The 25,257-nt window shown below is 40.8% G+C and overlaps 2 protein-coding genes across 3 annotated transcripts in view; both read right to left on the bottom strand.

The window, feature by feature from the left end:
* Positions 1 to 15,534, bottom strand: part of LOC119978339 — a 63,267-nt gene extending 47,733 nt beyond the window's left edge. Inside the window, exons 1-3 of the mRNA XM_038819910.1 lie at positions 15,396 to 15,534; positions 13,210 to 13,236; positions 6,330 to 6,510 (exon numbers count right to left, since the gene is read on the bottom strand). Of these exons, the coding sequence (XP_038675838.1) occupies positions 6,330 to 6,510; positions 13,210 to 13,236; positions 15,396 to 15,534 (347 nt within the window). The remainder of the gene's footprint in view (positions 1 to 6,329; positions 6,511 to 13,209; positions 13,237 to 15,395) is intronic.
* Positions 8,078 to 25,257, bottom strand: part of grk3 (G protein-coupled receptor kinase 3) — a 408,882-nt gene continuing 391,702 nt past the window's right edge. For both annotated transcript variants that reach the window (XM_038778587.1, XM_038778674.1), the window contains one exon: positions 8,078 to 22,668. In XM_038778587.1, coding sequence (XP_038634515.1) covers positions 22,507 to 22,668 — 162 coding nt within the window. In that variant the 3' untranslated portion in view covers positions 8,078 to 22,506. The remainder of the gene's footprint in view (positions 22,669 to 25,257) is intronic.

Genomic DNA, 25,257 nt, shown 5'->3' with positions numbered 1-25,257 from the left:
CTAAAAGCCTTTTTTAAAGTGTCTGTCCATAAGGTACTGCGTGTGACCTTCTCCACCCCCAAAAACATCTGAGCCTCTGAAAGAGCCATTGTCCACCACACACCCCCTACTTAAACTGGAATACCACACCTGAAAAGCAAACACAAACATGCTCACCCCTCACTGTCTTTAAGTTCACTAAGCCAACCCAATCACGAAAGATAGACTTTTATGCCACGTGCCCCCAATTTGTTATAGGCCAGGGTTTAGAGAACACTGAAATATATCGTGGAGTTTACCTGACCCACAACTGTTTATAGATTTTGGTTAAGAGGAACACAAGGGCCTGCTTTTCAGGTGTTATTCAACAAAGGCCTCAAGCACTTTTAAACAAAACAAAAGTGTAGTCTACGAATTCAGTTAACATTTTTATACACACACACAGTAAGCAATATCAACTACAAACATAAATCCCCCACACAGCTATAGTTCTCTCTCTCTCTCTATATATATATATAAAACCCTTAATAACTTCCCTTTCAACTGTTTCAATTTGATAACATCCACTAAACCAGGAAAACCCTTTTTAACAAAACAGTAGGTTTGAATTCTTTCCAGAAAACAGGTATCACTTTTAAATTATCAAGTGATCTAGACACCTTTTAACATGCAGAGGCAGAGCCGGGAATTCCAGAAGGGTTGTCAGTGACATTCCTGCAACTGCAAGACTGATTGGAGTAGTCCCAAAACCTTCAGTCGCAGGATATATTGCTGGCATTGTGTGGCACCTAGGCCAACACTGCAAGGGTGGCAACCACAGTGGGTAGCCTGGTCCTGGTCAAATGCTTCACTATCTCCGACAGCCAGTACTCACTCAGATGTCTGCTGTCGATCCGATATCATTGCTTGATCAGCCACGGTCACTTCCCTCCCCCCTTCAGGATCATCCAGTGCCTTGCGTCTGAGCACAGGAGTCTCCGGCAAGTTGCTTCCATGGCCGCCCATCCCTCTTGTACAGAGTCAACTGTGCACCTATGTGAATTTTGAGGGCCATCGGATCCTCCAGGACTGTCGGATGGTATCGGCTGCGAGGCTCAACACGTTTTATAATCTTCGTTATTGCCACGAGTAGGCTTATATTAACACTGTAATGAAGTTACTGTGAAAAGCCCCTGGTCGCCACACTCCGGCACCTGTTCGGGTACACGGAGGGAGAATTCAGTATGTCCAATTCACCCAACAAGCACGTCTTTCAGGACTTGTGGGAGGAAACCGGAGCACCCGGAGGAACCCCACGCAGTCATGGGGAGAACGTGCAGACTCTTCACAGACATCGACCCAAGCGGGAATCGAAACCGGGATCATGGCGCTGTTAGGCAACAGTGCTAACCACTGTGCTACCATGCTGCCCCCAATACCCCGCATCCAAATTTTATTCCTTGACACATGAGGATTCCAACTCTTCCCTTGGCTTTGAGACAGTGGGCACCTGACATTGGTGAGGTTTAAATGATGATGGTCTATTAGATAAACATGACTCTCGGGAATGTTAGTGGCACAACCGCTTATTATCATCCTAAGATCTAACTGCTGTCATACCTTTCCAGTTATGACAACTGGGCAGCAACAGAATTATCTGATTGAATGTGCAACAGCGTCCCCTCCCAACTTCAACCTACCCCCCCCCCCCCCCCCCCCCCCCCCCGCCCACTTCCCCTCACCCCAGCCTGATCATCATCCTCCTGCCTTCTCTCTCAGGGTCTCATCCAGCCAACTTCTCAGGGTGGCCTCATTCAGTCTCATCACTCCCACCCCCTATCCTCGCCCACAAAGTCATGAGTCCCGCTCCCCCAGTCAGGCCATATCCTCAGGCCATTGGCAAACGGTACATTCTCACTTCTTTGCCACACATGCTGAAGATTCATTTTTGCCAGTGAAACGGTTCTAAAACAGAAAGCTTTCTTCTAGAATCACGCAGGGCAGTCAGCAGCTGGGAAAATGGAAAGGTTTTTCATTTATTCTGGCCTGTGAAAGACTTAATTTTCTTATTTTTTAAAATTTAGAGTACCCAATTCATTTTTTTTCCAATTAAGGGGCAATTTAGTGTGGCCAATCCACCTACCCTGCACATTTTTGGGTTGTGGGGCGAAACACACGCAAAATTGGGGAGAATGTGCAAACTCCATACGGACAGTGACCCAGAGCCGGGATCGAACCTGGGACCTCGGCACTGTGTGAATGACCTTTAAGACAGACACACTGCATGCTTCAGGACAACACACACCAACCACAACCCTCATCCTGCAGGAGACCCTCAAACTGGTCCCCACACCCCCAACCTGCCTACCACAACCCAAACCTCCAGCACTCTTTAACTAACCCCCTGCAGCTGGTCAGCAGATACCTTCCCCTTGTGCACATTGGTTTAAGGTAGAGAGGGTTACTCACCTCCTTCTTCTCTCGGAGTCCATGGTGCCTGCTTCCCGTTTTTGAAAAGCAGTAGTAATTCATGCCTGCATGACATCATGCTGGTGGGCGGGCTGATTGAGTGAAACTTGAACATCTAGCTTTAATGTCATTAATGAGATTATTATGGATTCAAATGCATTCAAATCAGATTTTCGCCCTTTCTGGGCGTGAACCTCATTATGTCAGTGGGGCGGCCCTGAGAACATTGCGTTCTGAGTTCTTGCTAGCACAAATCCCGTTTTTGACCTCTTGAGAGTTAGCAGCCATTATGGCATTTGCGCCCATGGCGAACGGGCCAGAAGATCGCAGCCGATGTTTTCGGGAAAATCCTCCCAAAGTCCATCTCTATGGCAATGTGAATTACATGAGGCTTTGTAATCTATTTAGCTATCCTTGATACGCAACTCATTTTTGTCTTGGGAATAAGTGGACAGTTTATAGCACAACTGTTTATGACCTGATATTCTTCACACTTTTCTGGAACTTGGAGGCTCTCAGTCTATAATCAGTTAGAACACAGGCTACTGCCACTGCCTCCAAGTGTAAACTCCTTGCACCCTTTAATTTTACCTTAAGTTAAAGACAGTCGGGGGGCAGCATGGTGGCACAATGGTTAGCATTGCTGCCTCACGGCACCGAGGTCCCAGGGTCAATCCAGGCTCTGGGTCACCCCCACAACCCAAAAATGTGCAGGGTAGGTGGATTGCCATGCTAAATTGCCCCTTAATTGGAAAAAAACCCAAAAAATAATTGGATACTCTAAATTTTTTATTAAAAAGTTAAGGACAGTCGAAAAACAAAATCCTATAAACCGCATAATGGTAACAATTTGGATTCACAAATTCACAGATGGGCCAATGAATTTGAAGTATGCAACTCATAAATTACAGAATGAGTTCAATAAAATTTGTAAATTGGGAGAACAGTGGCAGATGGACGTCATTGCTGATACGCAAGATGAACAGCAGTTGGGAGAAAGCTGCATGTGTAATTCAGAAATAAATTCTTATCTACTCTCTGGCTCTTTGGAACGGCAGAAAGGCAGCTTGCAGAACCTTTTCTTAGCAGTAAAGATTGATTCCAGTTAAAATTGACATTTCAGACAAAGGTAATCTCAACTACTTCCTGATTTGACAGGTCAACCAGAAAAATGGATTCAGCGAAGACGATGGGCCCTGAAAATATCTTGGCTGCACCCCTAAAACCTTGTAGTCCAGAAGTAGCTGCGGCCCTACCCAAACTATGCCAATACAGCTATGACACTAACATCTAGATGGCATGTACTGTCCACAAGAAGCAGGACAAACCAATCTGGTCAATTACTGACTCGTGAGTCTACTCTCAACATTAGCAAAATGATGGAAGGTGTCATTATCAGTGTTATCAAGCAGCATTTCTGCAGAAATAAGCTGCTCATTGATGCTCAGTTTAGGTTTGTCGGGTGCACTCAGCTCCAGACCTCATTACAGCCTCACATAAGATACATAGAAGATAGGAGCTGGAGGAGGCCTTTTCACGCTTCAAGCCTGCTCCGCAATTTACCACGATCGTGGCTGATCATCCAACTCAATGGCCTAATCCTGCTTTCTCCCCAAAACCTTTGATCCCATTCGTCCCATGGGCAGAGAAATGGCAAAAGGAGTTTAATCCAGACAAATGTGAGTTAATGAATGTGGTAGGTCTAACATAGAGGGGAAATATACCGTAAATGGCAAAACTCTTAGGAATATAGAAAGTCAGAGTGATCTGGGCGTGCATGTCCACATATCTTTGAAGGTGGCAACACAAGTGGACAAGGTAGTCAAGAAAGCATATGGAATGCTTGCTTTCATTGGATGGGGCATCGAGTATAAAAACTGGCAAGTCATGTTACATATGTATAGAACCTTGGTAAAGCCGCACTTGGAATATTGTGCACAATTCTGGTTGCCACACTACCAGAAGGATGTGGAAGCTTTGGAGAGGGTGCAGAGGAGGTTTACCAGGATGTTGCCTGCTCTGGAGGGTGTTCGCTATATGGAGAGGCTGAATAGACTCGGACTGTTTTCAGTAGAAAGATGGAGGTTGAGTGGTGACCTGATAGAGGTCTACAAGATTATGAGGGGCATGGATAGAGTGAATGGGCAGGCACTCATTCCCAGTGTGGAGGGGTCAGTCACCAGGGAGCATAGGTTTAAGGTCCATGGGGCAAAGTTTAGAGGAGATGGGCAAGGCAGGTTTTTTACGCAGAGGGTGGTGAGTGCCTGGAACGCGTTGCCAGGGGAGGTTGTGGAACCAGATACATTAATGCTGTTCAAAAGGCATCTTGACAAACACATGGATAGGATGGGTATAGAAGGATACGGCACAAGGAAGTGCTGAGGGTTTTGGCCAAGGGTGCTAGCATGACCGGTACAGGCTTGTATTGTTCTTTGTCCCAAGTGCTATATGCAGCCGCCTCTTGAATATATTCAATGTTTTAGCATCAACTACTCCTGTGGTAATGAATTCCACAACCTACCACTCTTTGGGTGAAGAAATGTCTCCTTATATCTGTTCAAAATGGTTTACCCTAAATCCTCAGACTGTGACCCCAGGTTCTGGACACACCCACCATCGGTAACATCTTCCCTGCATCTACCCTGTCTAGTCCTGTCAGAATTTTATAAGTCTCTATGAGATCCCCCTCATTCTTCTGAGCTCCAGCATGAACAATCCTAACTTAGTCAATCTCTTTTCATATGACAGTCCCACCATCCCTGGAATCAGTCTGGTAAACCTTCGCTGAACTCCCGCGAGAGCAAGAACATAGTTCCTCAGAAAAGGAGACCAAAACTGCACACAATACTCCAGGTGTGGCCTCACCAATGCCCTGTATAATTGCAACAACACATCCCTGCTTCTATACTCGAAACCTCTCGCAATGAAGACCAACATACCATTAGCCTTCTTTACTGCCTGCTGCACCTGCATGCTTACCTTCAGCGATTGGTGCACAAAGACACCCAGATCCCGCTGCACATTCCCTTCTCCCAATTTACAACCATTCAGGTAGTCATCAGCCTTCCTGTTTTTGCTTCCAAAGTGAATAACCTCACACTTACCCAAATTATACTGCATCTCCTATTGATTTGCCCACCTGCCCAACCTTTCCAGATCATGTTGTAGGATTTCTGCATCCTCATCACAGTTCACCCTCCCACCCAACTTGATATCATCTGCAAACTTTGACATGTTACATTCTGTTCCCTCATCCAAATCATTAATATATATTGTGAGTAGTTGGTGTCCCAGCACCGATCCCAGTGGCACCCCACTAGTTACTGCTTGCCAATTTGAAAAGGACCCATTAATTCCTACTCTTTGTTTCTTCTCTGCCAACCAGCTTTCTATTCACCTCAATACATTTCCCCCAATCCCATGTGCTTTAATCTTGTATAATAATCTCTTATTTGGAACTTTGTCAAACACCTTCTCAAAGTCCAAATATACCACATCGATAGGTTCTCCGTTGTCAACTGTACTAGTTACATCTTCAAAGAATTCCATGCCGACTCTGACTGATCCTGCCACTGCTTTCTAAATGTTCCACTATAAAGTCCTTGGTAACGGGTTCAAGAATTTTCCCCACTTCCAATGTTAGGCTTGGTCCAAACATGTAGCTAAAAGCTGAACTCAAGACATGAGGTGAGAATGACTGACCTTGACATCAAAGCAGCATGTGTTTGATAGTGACATCAAAGATTCTGAACAAAGTTGAAATCAATGGGGATCAGGGTGAAAACTCTCCACTGTTATGATCAAGGACACAGAAGGTGGGTGTGATTGTTGAAGGCCAATCGTTTCAGCCCCAGAACATTGTTGCAGGTCAGAGACTATATATTCTAAGGCAAGTAACTCACCTCCTGACTCTATGAAGCCCGTCCACCATTGGCAAGGCACAAGTTAGGACTCTGATGGAATATTCTGCATTTTCCTGGATGAGTTCACCAACAACATTCAAGAAGCTCAACACCAGCATGACAAAGAAACCCACTTGACTGGCATCCCATCCATCAACGTAAACATTCACTTCCTCCAACACTGACGCAGTGGGAGCAGTGTGTACCATCAAAAAGAAGCACTGCAGAAAATTGCCATCTTCCTTTGACAGCACCTTCCAAACCCACTACCATCTGGGACAAGAGCAGCTGTGAACACTACCACTTCCTGTTCCTTTCCAAGCCACTCACCATCCTGATTTGGAACATATTGTCGTTCCTTCACTGTAACTGGTCAAAAACCTGGAACTTCCTGACTAACAGCACTGTGGATGTACCTATACCACATGGACTGCAGCAGTTCAAGAAGATAGCATACCCCCACCTTCTCAAGGGTAATTTGGAATGGGCAACACTGACCTCATCACTGATGCTCATATTTGAATCAATGATTAAAGAATTTTTCAAAATACCCTTCTTTTCAACAGGGTTAACTCATGTCACATGCAATTGTGGCATAAATGAGGACGACTGGTTTTGCACCCGTTAACTTGCTTTTGCATATGTGCACCACCCTAGGAGTGGGTGTTGCTTCTGCCAACACCCAGACCCAATGTAATTTGGTCTCTATTTTATACTTAATTCTGGTCAGAACCACCTCACTAAAAGTAACATTTCAGGTTTGGCGAGACTGATAAAAAAGTTTTTACGCAACTCTAATCACTTTTTAGTGGTAAAATACTGTGAAGTTGAACACACCCTCTCAAAAACTATACCTCTGGTGCCATCTTTACCATATGAAACATTGACCATGTGTTTGTTATTTCCATTCTCATGTTGAAACATTGGCAGTTCAGCAAAGCAAATTCAAAATGGTGTTTTTCTTTGGGCAAATTAACCATTCCAGCATCTGAGAATGATTCGTACCTCAAGCAAGAGGAATTTTGTTCTATTAGAAGCCTAGATAGTAAGACTGAGAAATTTGGCCACACAGCACACAAATAAATGGATATTCAGACACTAAATGGCCTCCTAAAACTTCCAGACAAGAAATGCACAAAGAGTATGTGCTGGAAGAGCATCACCTATGAAGAGAGGCCAATAAATTAACATTCACTGCTTGAAAAAGGCATTAGGGTATTTACATTTGCAAATAAGGAACTTAACGTTTGTTAGTGCGCCATTCCCACAAGATTGAGTTTTCCCCGAGGCCCCCAACTCTGATTGCACGTATGACAACTGGATGTACATGTGGACTAACAGATTATACTAGCCTCAATTAAATAGCTAGCTTTAAAAAATATATTTATCTAAATGCAAAACTGGAGGAGTAGGAATGCCCTTATGGCACCACTACCGCCCCCAAGACCACTCCTATCTCCTTTCTAACCTAGGCAACCCATCCCAATTCGCTTTAATAATTTGTTGCATGCTGCAAGCTCCACAGCTGACAGTTTCCCATCATCCTCTACTCATGATCACAGGAAAATTCAATTTCCATATTTCCTTGGATCAGAAATTTGGACCTTTATGCATGTGACATATGGGGGAGCAGTATACCATACAATTAACAATTCACTCTTTTACTGAGACACGGGGTTTGATGAACCCCAGCATGCACTCTTGCACTCCCTGAAAAGGCAGAAAACACCACGCTATAAGACTGCATGTTCAGGCTAAATCTAATGATCAAATTTATTTACACCATATTTAATTACACAGAAGCAAGAGATTATACAGCCGATAATTTGCAATACAAAGCTTGATTTACATACTACTTTAAGCTTCCTAAATCCAAAATAATAGTTTGAAATCAGATTCCTTTATGGAATTATTTTAGTCTTTAATGATCATAATGTGGGTACATCTCTGCCTCCTGGTGTTGTCTCATTCATGTGAAGCAGAAACAAACGATTGAAACTGGAGCTGCAGAATAGAGAAAGTCAAGCACACTTGTACTTTACTACACTGACATTTGCCATCCAAGAAGAAAGCAGTTTTTCTATACTCGGCATGTTCCTTTGAAGAAAATTTTCAATCTTTTTTCAGGAGCCTGGTAATTATACAAATAATTATTTATATCATTTAAAAGAATGGAAAGTGGACAAGTCCATTTGCTGACTTTGTTTACTAGATCAGGACTTGAATACATTAGATTTATCTCCTGCCATGAAACCCTCTTAGTAGCTGTAGCAATCTCAAACAACCTCCTTTACTGCCATGATGAAAAATTAGCATACATTACAATTTGAACAGCCTGAGGTAGTAGCCATAGAAATCCGATTAGATTGTTTACAGACCATGAACAAAATGGGTTGGGGTTAAGGTGAGTGGCTGCAACTATAATTGACAGGACAGATGTAAACAACGTTTTGAAGTTGGGATAGATATGCTCAATCAGGTGGATTTGCAAAGAGAACTGCAGAATCAGGGGGCAAATTATTTAAAGTTTGCCCATCAGTAACAGGTAGGATGTCCAGTAAGCCAACCAGAAAGGTGGAGGGTATGGGCAAGAGATAAGCTGCAGCATGGCCAAGGAAGAATTTGTTAATAAGGGGCTGGATTCTCTGCACCCCAACACTGAAATTGCGGCTGGTACTGGGGCGGAGAATCAATTTCCCCGCATGGAATTGGGACTGACGCCGGTTCCCCTATTTTCTGGGCCTCGAAAAGCGGCGTACGCTTGCCACATATCCCCTATCTGCGGCCATTGCTGGAGGCCCACCCCGCCATTCTCTGGCCCAACTGGCCAAAGTCCTGCCGATGAGGATCTAACATGGCCCTGTCAGTGGGGATACTAGCATGGCGGCTGCGGATTCAGTCCGTGGCCGCCCTGGTCGGGGGTGAGCCGATCGGAGGGCAGGTGAGGCCTAATACGTGACTGGGCAATCCGGGTTGGGCGCGTGGCCGATCAGGGACACTATGTTTAAGGTCCAGCTTCACTGTCTGAGTCCGCCATGGAGCATAGTGCAGCCGCTGGAGGCCGCTGCCGTGTGCATGCATGGCCTCTGACCCGAAAGTGCGGGGGACGTATCTGCAGCAAAAGCTGCTAGTTTCATGCCAGGTCCCTGCTAGCCCCCTGCAGGGCTATGAATATGTGGCCCTTTCACACCAGTTTTTCTGCCATGAAAGTCCACTGTTATTATGACGGTGTGGGGACATAGTCCCAAAAACAGAGAATCCAGCCCAAGGTATTTGAAACTAATGGACTAGCAGATGCATGGACATTTACAAAGATATGCAAATTAAATTTACCATGGGATGGAAGGTTGGCAAAGAAGTTCTGGAAGAATTATAAATACATAGGATGGAGCTTGTGAGGCAAACAAGCAAAAGATTAGAAATTACAAATATAGGGAAGGTTCGAACAACTTTTATGATGAGGTAGAAGGATGATGTTATTTCGGAGGACAAAGTAGATGGTTTTGTTAATTAACTGGATATTGAGTTTAAAACTCAACTTGGTAATGTGAACTGCAGGTTTTTGATTAAAGGTAAGCTTGAAGAGGTTAAGCTGGATATATACCATTTGTAATATAAATGAGAATTAATCACACATATATGGCTGGTATTACCACTTAGATAACTGCTTGGGGTTGTGCAAAGGATAGGAACTTAAGATACTCTGAGAGACTACAAGCATGCAAAGAAAGATATGCTACTCAATTGGGATAGATAGGAATAGAATCAATGAAGATGGTGCTTCAGAGGTGTATTATGAGGGTCAGGCAGCCCAGAAGGATAGTATTTCTTTTAAAACTTTAGAGTACCCAATTATTTTTTCTGAATTAAGGGACAATTTAGCATGGCCAATCCACCTAACCTGCACATATTTAGTCTGTGGGGGCGAAACCCACGCATACACAAGGAGGATGTGCTCCACATGGACAGTGACCCAGGGCCGCGATTTGAACCCGAGTCCTCAGCACTGTAGGCAGCAGTACTAACCACTATGCTGCCCTCCAAGATCATATGATAAACCCTACTGAAGGCTATGGAGTGATTGAGAAGGGGTAATGAACTATAATTGTAATCAAGCATGAGGGCCATGAGGGTCTTAGTTGAAGTACAAATCAGATGAAGGGATTTAGAGATGGGTTGATGGGAAAAATAAGTCCAGAGATTGGTAGTGATGATACATTGGAGGACATTTGAAAGGAAGGGAAAGTTGGAAACGTGATAGTTTGATTGGATTTTTTTATTGTCACGTGTACCGAATGAAAAGTATTTTTCTGCGTGCAGCTCAAACAGATCATTTAGTACATGAAAGAAAATACATAATAGGGCAACACAAGGTACACAATGTAAAGACACAGACACTGGCATCGGGTGAAGCATATAGGAGTGTAATATTAATTAGATCAGTCCATAAGAGGGTTGTTTAGGAGTCTGGTAACAGCAGAGAAGAAGCTGTTTTTGAAGTTGGAGTAATTGGTGTAATGCTGAGCAATTTATGATGAAAGTTCTGAATGGGAATATTCCCAAAAGAAACGTTATCAAAAACTAAATGATCAGGAGTTGGGTCAAGGCAGCATCCTTTGAGTCTCAGTGCCAGCTGTGTCCCATTTAGTAGCACTCTCATCTACAAATGGTGTGGGTTTATATACCACTCCATAGACATGAACACAGTGAGGGAGTGCTGCATTGTCAATGTGCCATCTTTCTGATGAGATGTAAAACCAAGCCTCTTTGGTTGACATAAAATATATCATGGCACTATTTTGAAAAGCAGCAGGGGAATTCTCTCAATATTTACACTGAACCAACATTGTCAGAATAATAAAGAATAGAGAATAATAAACAGATTATTCTCAGATTACGGATTGTGTGAACTTTTTGTGTGCAAATTGGATATCATATTCACTACAGCATTGTCCCAATTCACTTAAATGGCTCTGAAGCACTTTGGATGTAAAATATTCAATGACACAATTTGAAGATCAGGGGGAGTTATCCTATTGTCCCAGCCAGCTGTTATCCATCAGCCAAAACCACTGAAAATGATTTGGTCATTACACTCTTTGCTGTGTGTGACCTTGATGTACACCAAGCTTCTTCTGTGTTAGCCTTTGTTGCAACAATGATCATTAGCTGCAAGTAACTTAGGGATGTCTTTAGGTTGTCAAACGTGTCACATCAATTCAACTTTAAAATTATGTACGATCTATACTGTACCATAACTCTATACCAAAAGAACAACTTCCACTACTGTAACATATCCATTTCTCAAATCAGCAATGCCTGTGGCTTCTCTGCTTTGCTAATTTGTGCTGAAGTGTTTTGTGCTGAAGAGCCACCCTCTAAATATTGTGAACTTCCTTTGCTACAGAAAGAGGAGATTTTAATTCATTCTAACCTGGGTTGAACTCAAATAGATGCTGTTCATAAACATTTGTGCAGTGGATGCTGTTGTCTGACAAGCTCAGTGCAGAATTCCCTCCTGTTCTGATTTCAAAATACAGAAATAACAGATTGAAATGGAGAGTCTCTTGCTTATTAGTGCCTGGAATCTTCCACATAATAAATCAGCAATCACCAGTCAAGTGAAGGATACTTCACAACCAGGAGGGAGCAAAAATAAGAGTTCACTGTGACAGCCAGCTTTCAAAGTGTTGTAGTGTACTTCAGCATTCACTTAGGGGTGTTGAGTAATAAATAGGTCAGAAACAAATATTTTAATGAAAGGGGCCCCAAAATTGATGAAGAGGGCAAATGGCTTGCTTTTTCACATACGGGGACACAAATATTAAGTGGAAAATGGTTATCTTGAGATTCTGTCTTTTTTGTACCAGCCCTTTAATTCCAGTAGAGAAGTTGAGTTAATCTTCCCCCAACTCTCCTTCTGGACCTCCTCTATATTTGCATTACTGCTTCAAGCAGATGCTTCACGAGTCTCCTTGAAGACATGATGAACTCATTGATCTCGACCCCAGCCAAAGGACTTTCAAAATGTCGCCCTTAGCAAAACATATTCTGTTGTAGGTGGAGGCTGCAGATTGGATGATGTTCAATATCCAACATGATGTTCAGATGAGTGATTGGGGGGGGGGGGGGGGGAAAGAAGTATATTACTATGATCCCCCCTCCAGCACACACACGAGTTACGGTGCAATTCTCTGATGTGGAGCTGGCACCTGCAGTGGGATAATAGGCTGGATGGTTTCAAGTTTTGAAATTTTGACAACTTCTCCAATGCCACAGTATAATCTTTAATTCAGCTCCAACAATGTTTGCTCCTGCCAGCTTGTGCCGCTTTGGCCTTTATTGATTTTATAGTATCATTTAGAATTTCAAATATTGAATTATGTGAAGTACAGTTAGGAAAGGCAGCATCTCATTAATGTGAGCTGCCAAATTATTTATTGGTTTGATCTTTAGTGCTTCAGTAGTTTAAATTACAAGCTGCTCCACTGCAAATAAACATGTCAGATACTGCTGCTATTATTAGGACAACTCTGAGAAATATTTGTTAATCATTGTAAAATATTAAGCAGATGGATGGAGAAATTGTCAATTTTCACTTCTTATTAAACTATTGATCAGCATTAAGAAATCTTTGATTTATATGCTATGGAACATATTGAAATTGCTAGATAAAAGAGATGCACAATTCCAGTTTCCTGCTGCCGTGTGATTAACAGAATAATGTACTCCTTCTCAGAGTGCTTGTTGATAAATTAAAAACAAACTATGTAAATAACATTCACTGATACTTCTTTCAAAAGCTTGTTTGTATCAAAGTCCATTTTGACTGTTAATTGGAAACAGAAATCATGATATCACTTCTCAATAAGTATCTTACCTGTGTACACAAGAACTGTCACATTAGCTGTAAAAAAAACAATGAATGTGATTCATCTTAATTTTGCAACTGATCAGAACAAAAGCTAATATGGTCAGAAGTGCTATGGGACTTCAACCACATTCGACTGAAAAATTTAAATAATTGACAAGGTGTCTCATTGTCAGGTTCCTTGTGCTGGCAGATTATAAAATGGAGTGTTGGGAGAGATCTTTGACTTTTAAAAATGCAAGGATTTTAAAACCAGCAACGATAAGTAAAATTCTCCTTTTAATCTATAAATAAGAATGACCTGACAGTAAATGTCGATTGAGTTTTCAGTAACAAGTGGAATAATAGATTTAGCACAGATCCCAACATTATTCTGAGAGGAACAAGATTGGGAGCAGTTTAAATGAAACAAACCTTGTTTTTTTTATACAGAGGAGGGAGTGATTTACCATTGTCCATTAGGCCAATTAATGGGCCCACATTTTTCCCTAATTATGGTTTGACCATCATTCTAAAGTATTAAATTGGTCTGGAGTGGTGGCGGGATTACTGCTGTCTCATTTTAATCTCTCTGTGGCTCTGTGGAGCAAATGTGAAGAATTGCATTTCAGGCAAACCTGAACTCATTAATACATTATTTTGCTGCTGTTCGCTGTATATGGAGGAATGTTGCTCTAACTCTGCACACCAAACTCCAAGTGCAATCCTACAGTAGTCACTCTGCTCCAACAGTAATTAATTTGGTAAAGTGCTTTGGAACATTTCATTGCGCTAAGGTGCTTTATAAAGACAAATGTTTATATTACCATTGTAAAAACCTCAGTGGGGCAGGTATATGGCACTCTAGTCAACGAGGAAGAAGCAACCACTTTTATGATAAATGCCATGTTTCATATTGGAATTTTTTTTCTCTACTTTTCTCTCCTCTCCTGAAAGAGTTGACTTGCTGGGAAATGGTTCCATTAAAGTACCAGCTGCCCATGAGTACCTTGCCCAAGTGGCAATTGTTCAAAAGTGAGCCTACAGTGCAAGAGGAATCATAGTCAAGTTCAATCCTGTTCTTACAATGCCCACACAAGGCCACTTTTCAGAAGATTTTCACTGGATAGCAATTAAGAGTGTAAATGTTGGCTGGTTTTCATGTTAGGGCAATTTCAGTGGCTCAGATCAGGTCATTCTACAGAGACTCTTCCTTAGCGAAGTTAGAGAACACTTTTTCGCACAAGGATGGCATAAAGTGTGGAACTCCTATGAAAAATAGTGGATACTAGTTCAATTAATAATATTATATCTCAGATGGATAGATTTTTGCTAGTCCAGGATATTAAGGGATACGAGTCAAGACGAGTGGGTGGAGTTAGTCATGAACTTACTGAATGGCAGAACAGGCTTGAAAGGCTGAATTACCTACTTCTGTTGATGTTGCCTTTCCTAACTATTCCACCAGAGGAGAGAATGCCCATGTACATTTTCAGTTTGGGGGTCAATTTCCATACCTGAGTACATAAAATAACCTGAAAACCTCAGATAGGACAAAGAATCAGATAAGCAATAATGTGACCACATGCACAGTAATGATTCAGACAAGAGTTCAGTTTGGAATGTCAGAATGTCACAATGATGTTGAAAGAACAGGTTCACAATAAATAACATAACATGTCTTTCTGGTCCCTCCCCACCACCCTCCATGCCCCCGATTCAGACTTTTACACTGAAGACAGCATGGCACCAAAAATATACAGCTGTGTCCATGACACAGTACACAAGAATCTTTTAAAAAGATACAGATATTTGACTAAGGAGATGGGGAAAGAGGGAGGGAAGAGGTCAGACATTATGTATATAGTATGCTCCTTTTGTTTTAGAATATATACATCAGTTTGATATAATACTAACAAGATTCAGTCAATAAACAAAAGCTTAAAAAACTTTTTTTCTTTTTTTTTTAAAATTCAAGCACTGTATAGAAGTTGAAGTTGCAGCATATCTTCGTGGGGGCTAATGTGGGTTTTGTACCATGCGTTTAGTGTGACGCATGTTTCCCACTGAATATAATAGACATGCCCAACCCTGGACCATTCCAGCCCTGGTGCTCTGCATCTTTTATGAGCATATTTTACCAGATTAAACAATAAAGAATCGGGGATGGGTAAGTTTGAGGATAAATGAGCTTCATGAGATTTCACATGATTTACTTTTCCATTTATTACGCTCCTGAAGTGAAGCACTGCTGATGGTCATCTTTTCATTTGTTTGAAATTGAACAATCTTCTTGGTTACCAACTGACCAGTTGTGTGTGCAGTTCCAATTTTGGTCAAATAGAAGTCTTCCATGATAAATGCCAGAACGTGCACATCCCCGAGCCCAAATTTCCTGGAGCTTCTTTCCCAGATTCTCCGCTGTGCTGCAGGTCGATTGTCGTCGGCATGAATCTGAGCATGGTCAGATCTCCAGGATCGAAATCATTTGAAACGCATTTGCCAGACACCACAAGAATCATGATCAAAACAGCTCATGCACAATGGTTGTCATCCCCCCACCCCAACCAATTCAGATTTGGCTTCCTGGGACTTGATTTGTGAAACTTGGGCAGAGTAACAGGGGTTAAAGCACTTAACTGTTAAACCACGTAGGCCACCACTAGAAAGGCTGCAACTCTCAGAACATCCTTAAAAGCATTTCTTCAGCAGTATAAAGTACAGGAATTAACCCGATTCAGACAGCCTCATTAATGCAAAGCAGCTTCTTTCACATCCCTGAAAACTGGTGCATAAAATATGATTTTAAAGTTTGAAAAAAACCTAAAGAGCTAATGAAAATCAAATTATTCATTGTACAGAGACTCAAAAAGGCACAAAATTTACCACAAGCTGATGTTATGAACCACTGCTTTATTGCTATGGCCTGCCACTATGAATTCCACAATGAACACAATTAAATTAGATTTCAGCAGCCAGACCTGCCCACTTACCCAACTCATAGTGCCTTGTAGCTACAAGTGCATCCCACTGCTCAATATTATCCCTCAATGCCTATAAAAGGTTTTTCTGGCTATATGGTGAGGAAATAGCTAGGTCTCAGATGTCTGAGTGGAGAACATTAGGACTGAGAATTGTATGATCAAAAATAAAGAAATGGCTTTAAACCAATGGGGATCTGCCTAGTTATAGGAGTAAATCAAATTAATGAGACACACTGTAAACGGATGAGAGTTGGCATTGAAATATTATGCCCATGAGCGGGAATTATTCCCACCTGGTTTTTGCATTTAAAAAAAAATACTTTTTGCATTACAGTGTGCGCATTGTGAAGTGAGCATAAAGTGAAGAATAACACATAGTTACATTTTTCTATGAGCCCTTGGTCTGTTAAACTCAGTTACCTCTCAATTAAAAATCAACAGCAAAGCTGCAGAATATGTCTATTAATGGTGGCTGGTCATTTGTCCTTTTCCTTTGTCAATACAGTTCTGATTGTAATATATTATCCTCTGTAGGTTTCCATGCAGCAACAGCTTGTCTTATGGTGCATCTGGAACATGAATTAATCTCCTAAACTATGGAAAATACAAACAAATGGCAATGTCACTGGTGGAAGCTAAATTTGATGTGCATTCAAATGCTACTTTAGATCCACATGTTTGGATTGTCACAATTGCTCAATTTATTCTGTTTTATAACTCATCGCTATTTACTGGTATACAGTGTGTGTGGGGACATTGGAAAGCTGAGTCAGTGTTCAGAAATGAGAGTGACCCTCAATATATGGGAAAACTGGAAGATCTGCATGATCACCAGTGGGATCAATAGCGTGACACAATTTCTCTTGTAAATCAAGATTTTTTTGTTGTTGCAATAATGGTTTTAAAATTCCAAAACTGGTGAAACCCAATCATCATTTCTTCATTTACCTCATTTTCTCTCAGATTATTTTTAAACCTCGATCATATTCATTTATCAGAAATGGTATCGCTGATCTTACAGATGGTGACCAGTTGTTCCAGCAGTTTCTGTTCTCCTACCATACTTCCAGAATTTACCATTTTCCCTTTACTTGATCACTTCCACGTGGGTCATGGTTTCAGTGAAATAAATTGTTTTGAGTTCTGAACATGAAATTCAAAATGACCATTTGAACTATTACATATCTGGAGTACAGAATGTAAACTCAACTGAGAGACTACAATGCTATTAGACATTTCAAGAGTAAAACTTAAATCAATTTATAACCATTGTAACCTTGAGGTTGAATCATAGCTGCACAATCATGCTATTAGTACAATGTTACAAGAACCACTTATGGGATTCTTGGCGGAATTTCTGGCTTGTACAGATTGAGAATACCATCACATTCTGGGATGCCAATGCATACAATTGCATTATCAACTGTGACTGAGAAATTTTATGTCTACAATGACAGTAGGGCAGGAAATCAATGCCTCTTTTATTATACTCCTGTTGTAAACCTAGTGGAAGTGCACTGAAAGAGCCCCAAAATGGGCTGGTAACTTGATACACCTGGTCCTGCAGCTGTATATCAACATTTCAGCTGGGTTACCTGGGCTGTGGTCATGTACTAAATGTATTACAACTTAGAATTATTATCTAAAAGGCACATTAAGAAAGTATAACAACATTGCTAAACATTTGGTTCAGAAATTAAGTATTGCTGAGAAAAAGACACATTTTTGTCTTGTAATTATACAAGATAGATACATAGAATAAACCAACAGTAAAGGGAACAACAATTTATACTACAAGAGAGGAGTGCTGATTGGTTAGCAAGTGGACTCTGATAGGTAGAGGCATTGCCATATTGAATGCAGCGCCATATTGAATGCAGCAGAGAACAGTTAACTTCCAAGCTTTTGTTTCAAATTTAAACCAGGCTGTTTGATTATGATTGGTCAAGGCATTGCCATGGGATTGAACCATGTTTATTTAGAAAAGGTGTAATGCGTGGACATGCTCCTTCTGTCTGCAAAGAGCATGTCCACGCATTAAGCTTTCCCCCCATGGCAATTAGAGTTGATTTGCCTGGTTTCAATTGGAAACAAAAGTTTGACAGTTAACTGTTTTCTGTTACATTCACCATGGCAACGCCACTAGCGGAGTCCACGTTAACCAATCAGCACTCTCGCCTCATGCCGTATAAATTGTTGGTTTATCTTACATAGCTGTCTTGATGAGTGTAAGACAAACATTTTTGACAGCATGTCCCTTTTTACAGCAATACTGTTAAAAAGTTTGTCGATTTTACATCTGCCCATTTGTCATAAAAATAAAGCCTTAGCAAATGTTTGTTGTCAATAATTATACTGCTTTTGCAATGCACAACAAATTAAATCTGCAAAATAATCTATAAGCTCCCTCCCAAGAAAATGTATATTAGTGGGATTTCCCATTTATAGTGGTTTATGAAACATTATGGCCAAATAGAAACATCTATTCTATTTGCAGATGAGGGCCAGCAGAAAAGTGAAGCTTTTCTCACCATCTGAGGGTACACATAGTTGGCTTCCATTTGGGTGTTCACTGTTTTTGTTAATGATGCATATAATGCAATAAATATGAAACCATTACAAATAGTGGCATTTATCATTCATGATCTCTAATGTTCTTATGTAGCATCCTGGGTTTTATTTTTCCACACAATACTAATGATAGAATGTGCATTGTTTAAAAATATTGACTTAAATGCAGATGTACAAATCACTAACATTCACTGGTAAAATGGGCACTGATCACTAATATGGGGATCATATAAAGTACTTTCTCTACATTTCACTCCTTCTTGCAACACATTATAAACTTTGCATTAAGAATCTTTCACAAATTCAAAAGCCAAAAGTTCTTGAACATGATTGAATCTAAAACTGAATCAAAGGAGAGGATGCTCCTGAACCACAAGATCATCAGTTCTAATAAGCAACTTTCCTCTAACATCAGAGGAAAGTAAGTGCAAGTGGCACTCAGCTTTTGTATTGCCGACTTATTTATTTGGATTATACCATCAGAATATTGACCCTTTCCGTATTGCTTATATTTTTCAAGTTTAGTTATTTTATAACAATCTTAGCCATTGCACATTATTAAATTACCCATAAACCAGGTCATGATGCTAATCTATGTAAAATGTTTCAGATCTCTGACATACAGCTGTTTGATGCCTGATACTAACTGATATTATATGCATTTTATGCTACTGATAGAGGAATCAGACAAAGAATCTGAAAAACAGTGGGATACATTTTGTCTTCTTGTTAAACACTGCCTGGGTGCAGCACAGAGCAGGAAACTGGACAGGGATGATGGGACGTCGGCCACAGAACCCATCTCATTCTCTTTCCATTAACTGGGAGTGCTGTTCGGGACCTGCAACCTCCCATGTCCAATTTTGCTCCCTACTCTCTGCCCAGATGAGAAAGCCAAAAATCTGCTGGGTATTACAGGATTATGAGGGTGAGTATGGTAACAAATCTCATCTCATTATCAGAAAGGTTTCTGTTAAAATAAGTTAATTTTTAACCAGAAATTAAAATTCCCCAAAAATGTGCATCATCAGAGATAACTCCTACAATAATGAAAGATTGGTAAATTATTAACTTGTGTGTTTATTGGTTATATCTGTTAACCCTATCTTATCTTAACCCAACAATTTTGTATTGCATATATAGACACTATTTTATTTTGAAAGGTGGCCTAAGAGATTGACTTGGAGACATATAAGCTGCACGAATATTTACCTTACCAGTCTGAAATGTGACAATATTACATCAATTCCAAAAGTTCCAAAATACGAACATGAGAAAAATTAAATTACGCCTGTTGAATTGCTCATCAATGCTGCCTCAACACCAGGTGACACTGTGAAAGTGCAGATACAATTGTACAGTATCCATTGCTTTTTGTGGGGCAAGAAGGGGATAAAAGGAAACACAGTGGTAAAATGTTTTCCTGAATAAACGAGTGATATATCAATTTTCTTACTGTATTATAGGCATCAATGTTAATCAACTAATCCTAAGCCCTCCTTTAGGTTCAACAGTGCCACCTCCCCACACCCTTGGGACAAGCCCAGGATATGTATTCATTACTGATTCAAAGAGCAAGCTAGGAACAGAATCATTTTTGGTAAGACAAATCATTATTTGACATCATCCTGAATGGCAATCAATCAGACTGATCATAGACTAGTTTTGTTTCATCATTCTGACTCTCATTTTTTTTAAAGCAGCAGGTCATGGCAATGGTTGTGGTAAATGTTGAGTCCAATCCAGTCCTTGTTATTATTATTTTTCAGTACGCACTAAATGCCATAGTTCAAAGCAAAAATATAACCAGAAAAACTATACACATCATCTTTGTGTGTTTTTTACAGTTGAAATATGAGGTTTTAACATTTTAGTGGTACTGTAGCTAAAACAAAATGCAACAAAAAAAGAATGAATTTCAGCGTTGATGTTGCTCCCTAAATTCGGATTAATAGCTGACCCTTGTTGTGACTGACCAGTTATTAAGGTGTAACAATGCATTGTCACTGTTCATAGAAGACAAGTCGATAAAGCAACTCATGCTACGCAATCACCATTTAAAGATATTCTCAAGTTGTTACCATGATTCTTGGTATATTAGTTCTTAAACATTATGTACACTTGCACAATAATATCTATGATAAATATTTTTTTCTTCGATCATTGTTTTTTAAATCTTAATCTGTAAAGTCCATTGGCACTTTGCACTTCACGGTGGGAAGGGGACAAAGACTTTACAAAACAAATCAAGTGCTGCGTGGATCAGAAGTGTTGTAGAACGTAGGGATGCCTAAATGTTTTTGTCTCACTGGAGTAAAGTTTGAGTTGCAGCACAAGTTTATGTGCCATCAATGCAATGATTTCAAAATCCTCCAAATTGTAATCTAAAAATGGAATGGTATCCAGTAATCCTGAATCAGTATTTGTGAACACAGAAACCAGGACCAGGCTAGGTCTGTTGATCAGCATCTAATTTAGTACAATAACTGAAAATTTCCCAGCAGTAGCAGAACAGTCCACGCTGGAACCAGGCATCACAGAAGCACGATGGGTCATGAATCAGTAACAATAGTTATATATATCCAGTCGCCATAGATATTTGGCAAAACACACTGAGCCATGTCATTCGTTATCCATAGAAACTCGACAATGAAGTGTGACTGTGCTGTCATCTAGCAACCACTGAAACCCTATCAACAAAACAGTCCACAAAGCAACATCCAAGTAGCCATGAAAACGTAGCGACGGCTGAGAGCAGTTATTAACACGTTGGCAACCTGGCGATCCAGTGTGGCAGCAACCGTTCTCTTGTCATCATAAAAACATTGCAATTAGCAGGGATGTGGGGCTGGGTGGGGTGAAGGAGTGATGGGGAGGTAAATTAAGCACCAACACACTGTTGTTATCACAATCCATATAACAAGAATCAAATGTAACTGCTCTGGTAACCATAGAAGCAAAGTAATCCATCATCCAACTGATGTTTACAATCACCCAATGTTAGGTACGTACAGAAAGCAGCAACTGGTAAACACAAGATACGTGGCAAGATAGCGAGTCTGAAACAGCAAAAGAAATCCAGGTCAAATGACGATGATATTGATTGGCACATGGTGCTATTGGTGACAGCTGATGTCACAATACAGCATTTTGAGAGCAGAGCGACGGATGCGATCAATGATGGGTCAATGTTCTATGTGATATGTTGCAGTCCAGGATAAAAATAAAATCTGAGTGAATCAGTGACTGAAAACACAGGTCCAGTCAGCCACTTGCTTTGTACGTCAATGTTCCACCGACCCTCTGATATGAAGCAAAGAACACCACCAGGGCGCAATGACACATGACAAAATAAATTCTCCAAATTATTTGGCAACATCCTCTAGTCCATTCCTGTGGAGTTGGCTCATGAACCGCAGTAGTCACGGTTGCAGTTAACAGATGCTATACTCGTTCATCAATACTTTCAATAGAAAATACACAGCCAAACTGTTCCAAAAAGTCTCACATTCATATCTACATACATGTATGCATACATATATATATATCTAATATATATACATATAGATATATATATATATATTTATATATATTTCCATGTATATATATATATTATATATATATATATACACACACATCCTGTTTTGTGGGATCATATAATTAACTAATAACAACACGCTGGACCACATACGAGGTGATATAGAAGTAGTTTGCACAAAACCATCCTCAGGTCTCTTGTTTCTGTTCCCCACTCACACACAAGCTCTCTCCCTTAAAGCCCATTGCTGTTCCTGTGGCTGAGTGGGGGTTTGGTCAGCTCTACCACCCCTGAACGTGACTTATTCAGCATCTTTGGAGCTCTTCGCAGGACCCTCTGAGCCTCATTGAAGGCTTCTGTTAATTCTTTCTTCCACTGGATGAACTCTGGGTCACTCTGGAGGGGAGAAAAAGGAGAGTGCAGAGGAGTTAGTGTAAGGCAATGTGCTTTTATTTGATTTTCACAATTTGTTCCTGGAGCCGCAGCTTTACAACTACCGAGAGCATTTTGCTATCTTCCCCAAAGTTATTTGGGACTCAAATGGGCGCTCTCGGCAGAATATTTGATTTTATGGGGTACTTTAGCCCATCCTGATCCTGTCTTCGCCCAAAGTGCATACATGAGCATTTTACAACAGTGGTTCTTTGACCAGACAATTTTTGCCTCAAAAGAAACAGACTTGTTTAACAGGAAATGGCCCAATCTTTAATCAAGTGAGTTTGCTCGCTCTTTTCCATTGTGTCAAGTATGTAATTATCTTTGTCAGAAAGGATTTCTGTTTTGGTTAGGGTAAATAATAAACATCCCGTGGACGGGAACATTTTCCTACATTTTACATGCACTCTTCCATCAATTATAACGATAACCTTATGAAGTATGAAATATGAGGTTTCCATTCTGTGCATCACCCATCCTTACATCTGCCCTGAACAAGAAAGCTGAATGTCAATTTGTTCTCAATTCTGCATGAGGGTCCATGTTCATTAGAAACTGAACTGAGACCAGCAAATTACTTCATCCAGTGAATTGCAAAGTATAGATTAAGGCTTTCATCCCAACAGCCCTCAAAACTGGAAGATCAGTTTCTAACTTGCACACTTCTTTTTTAAACAAGCAACAGTTATGACACTGACCTGTGTACTGCAAGTTACATTTATTATTAATAATCTCTTATAGTGTCACAAGTAGGCTTACATTAACACTGCAATTAAGTTACTGTGAAAATCCCCTAGTTGCTACACAGAGGGAGAAGTCAGAGTGCACAAATTACCTAACAGCATGTCTTTCAGGACTTGTGGGAGGAAACTTGGAACATCTGGAGAAAACCCACGTAGACACGAGGAGAACGTGCAGACTCCACACAGACAGTGACCCAAGCCGTGAATTAAACCCGGGACCCTGGCGCTGTTCATAAGATATAGGAGAATCAGGCCATTCGGCCCATCGGGTTTGCCCCGCCATTCTATCATGGCTGATATGTTCCTCATCTGCTGTGAAGCAACAGTGCTAGCCACTGTGATGCCGTGCCGCCACAACACAAATGATCTTCATGATCAAAATCTAATCAGGAATGTTATGTAATGAGTTGGTTCAAACCTACTCCTGCATGTCCCGATGCAGGAATGTGACACTTCCACTTCATTTTACTCGTACTTGGAAGCCCATGACTGCAACCAGGCATAGAAACATAGGAATTAGGAGCAAAAGTAGGCAATTCAGCCCTTCGAGCTTGCTCCGTCTTTTAATCAGATCATGGCGAATCTCTTCCTGGTCTCAAATCCACCTTCCCACTTGCCCATAATCCCTTTAACCTGTTTTTTTAGCAAAATATATCTATCTCTTTCTTGAAACCATTTACTGACTCAGATTCCACTGCACTATGAGGCAGTGAGTTCCAAAAATTCACCACTCTCTGCGAGAAGTAGTTCCTCCTCATCGCAGTTCTAAATCTACCGCTTCTCAACTCCTATATCCATGACCTCTCATTCTAGATTTCCCTACAAGAGGGAATATTTGATCTACGTTTACTTTATCAATCCCATTTAATATTTTATGCATCTCAATCAGATCATGTACAAGATTATGCTTTTGCTTAGCATCTATTGTGTCTAAACACCATCTTTAGCACTGCTGCCTACGCGTTGAGGACCCGGGTTTCCATCCCGGCCCCAAGTCACAGTCTGTGTGGAGTTTTCACATTCGCCCCGTGTCTGTGTGGGCCTCACCTCCACAATCCAAAGATGTGCAGATTAGGTGGATTGGCCACACTAAATTGCCCCTTAAAAATTGTCTAAACACTATCTAACTAAGAGTAAATTGGACTCGAAACATTAACTCTAGTTTCTCTTTCTACAGATGCTGCCAGGCCTGGTGAGTTCCTGCAGCATTTTCTGTTTTCATTTCAGATTTCCAGCATCCGCAGAATTTTGCTTTTATTTTAGTGTCTAAACACTAGACTGTTAATGCGCTGAACATTCATTACCTAAAATCTAGCCTGGATGTACATTGTCACATTTAATTTGGGAATGTAGACATTATACGGAGAAGGTTTTATCTGGGATAGATTAAAACTCAGTATTGTGAAGTGATACTATACACGAAACCCCCATGTGTACAGCATCAAGCGGAGGAAACCCAAATCTGGTGGTGAAAGAATTGTGATTAAATGTCATTCACTTCAGGAAGAGAAAACCTCATCGGGGAACTAAGAATGCTTTGTGAATAGAGTTTCACAAAATTGACTGCTATGATATTGAATAATTGAAGAATAACTGTAAAGACCTTTCTTAATGAAGCTTACTGACTGGGTCTGTCAAAATTTAGCTCTTTCCTTGAGCAAAATTGAGCTATAGCAATGATTTGTACAATTAAAACAAACCGGAGGCAGTGGGAAGGGAATTAATGCCTTATACCTCCTCCCTATGACTGCATCAGTGCAAGCCAATATCCAGATGAGACAAAGTAGACATCTCTACGCCTCCCCAT

This window comes from Scyliorhinus canicula, chromosome 1 (assembly GCF_902713615.1).
Source record: "Scyliorhinus canicula chromosome 1, sScyCan1.1, whole genome shotgun sequence".
In the NCBI taxonomy this organism is placed as follows: domain Eukaryota; kingdom Metazoa; phylum Chordata; class Chondrichthyes; order Carcharhiniformes; family Scyliorhinidae; genus Scyliorhinus; species Scyliorhinus canicula.
This window is presented reverse-complemented; position numbering and strand designations above follow the sequence as displayed.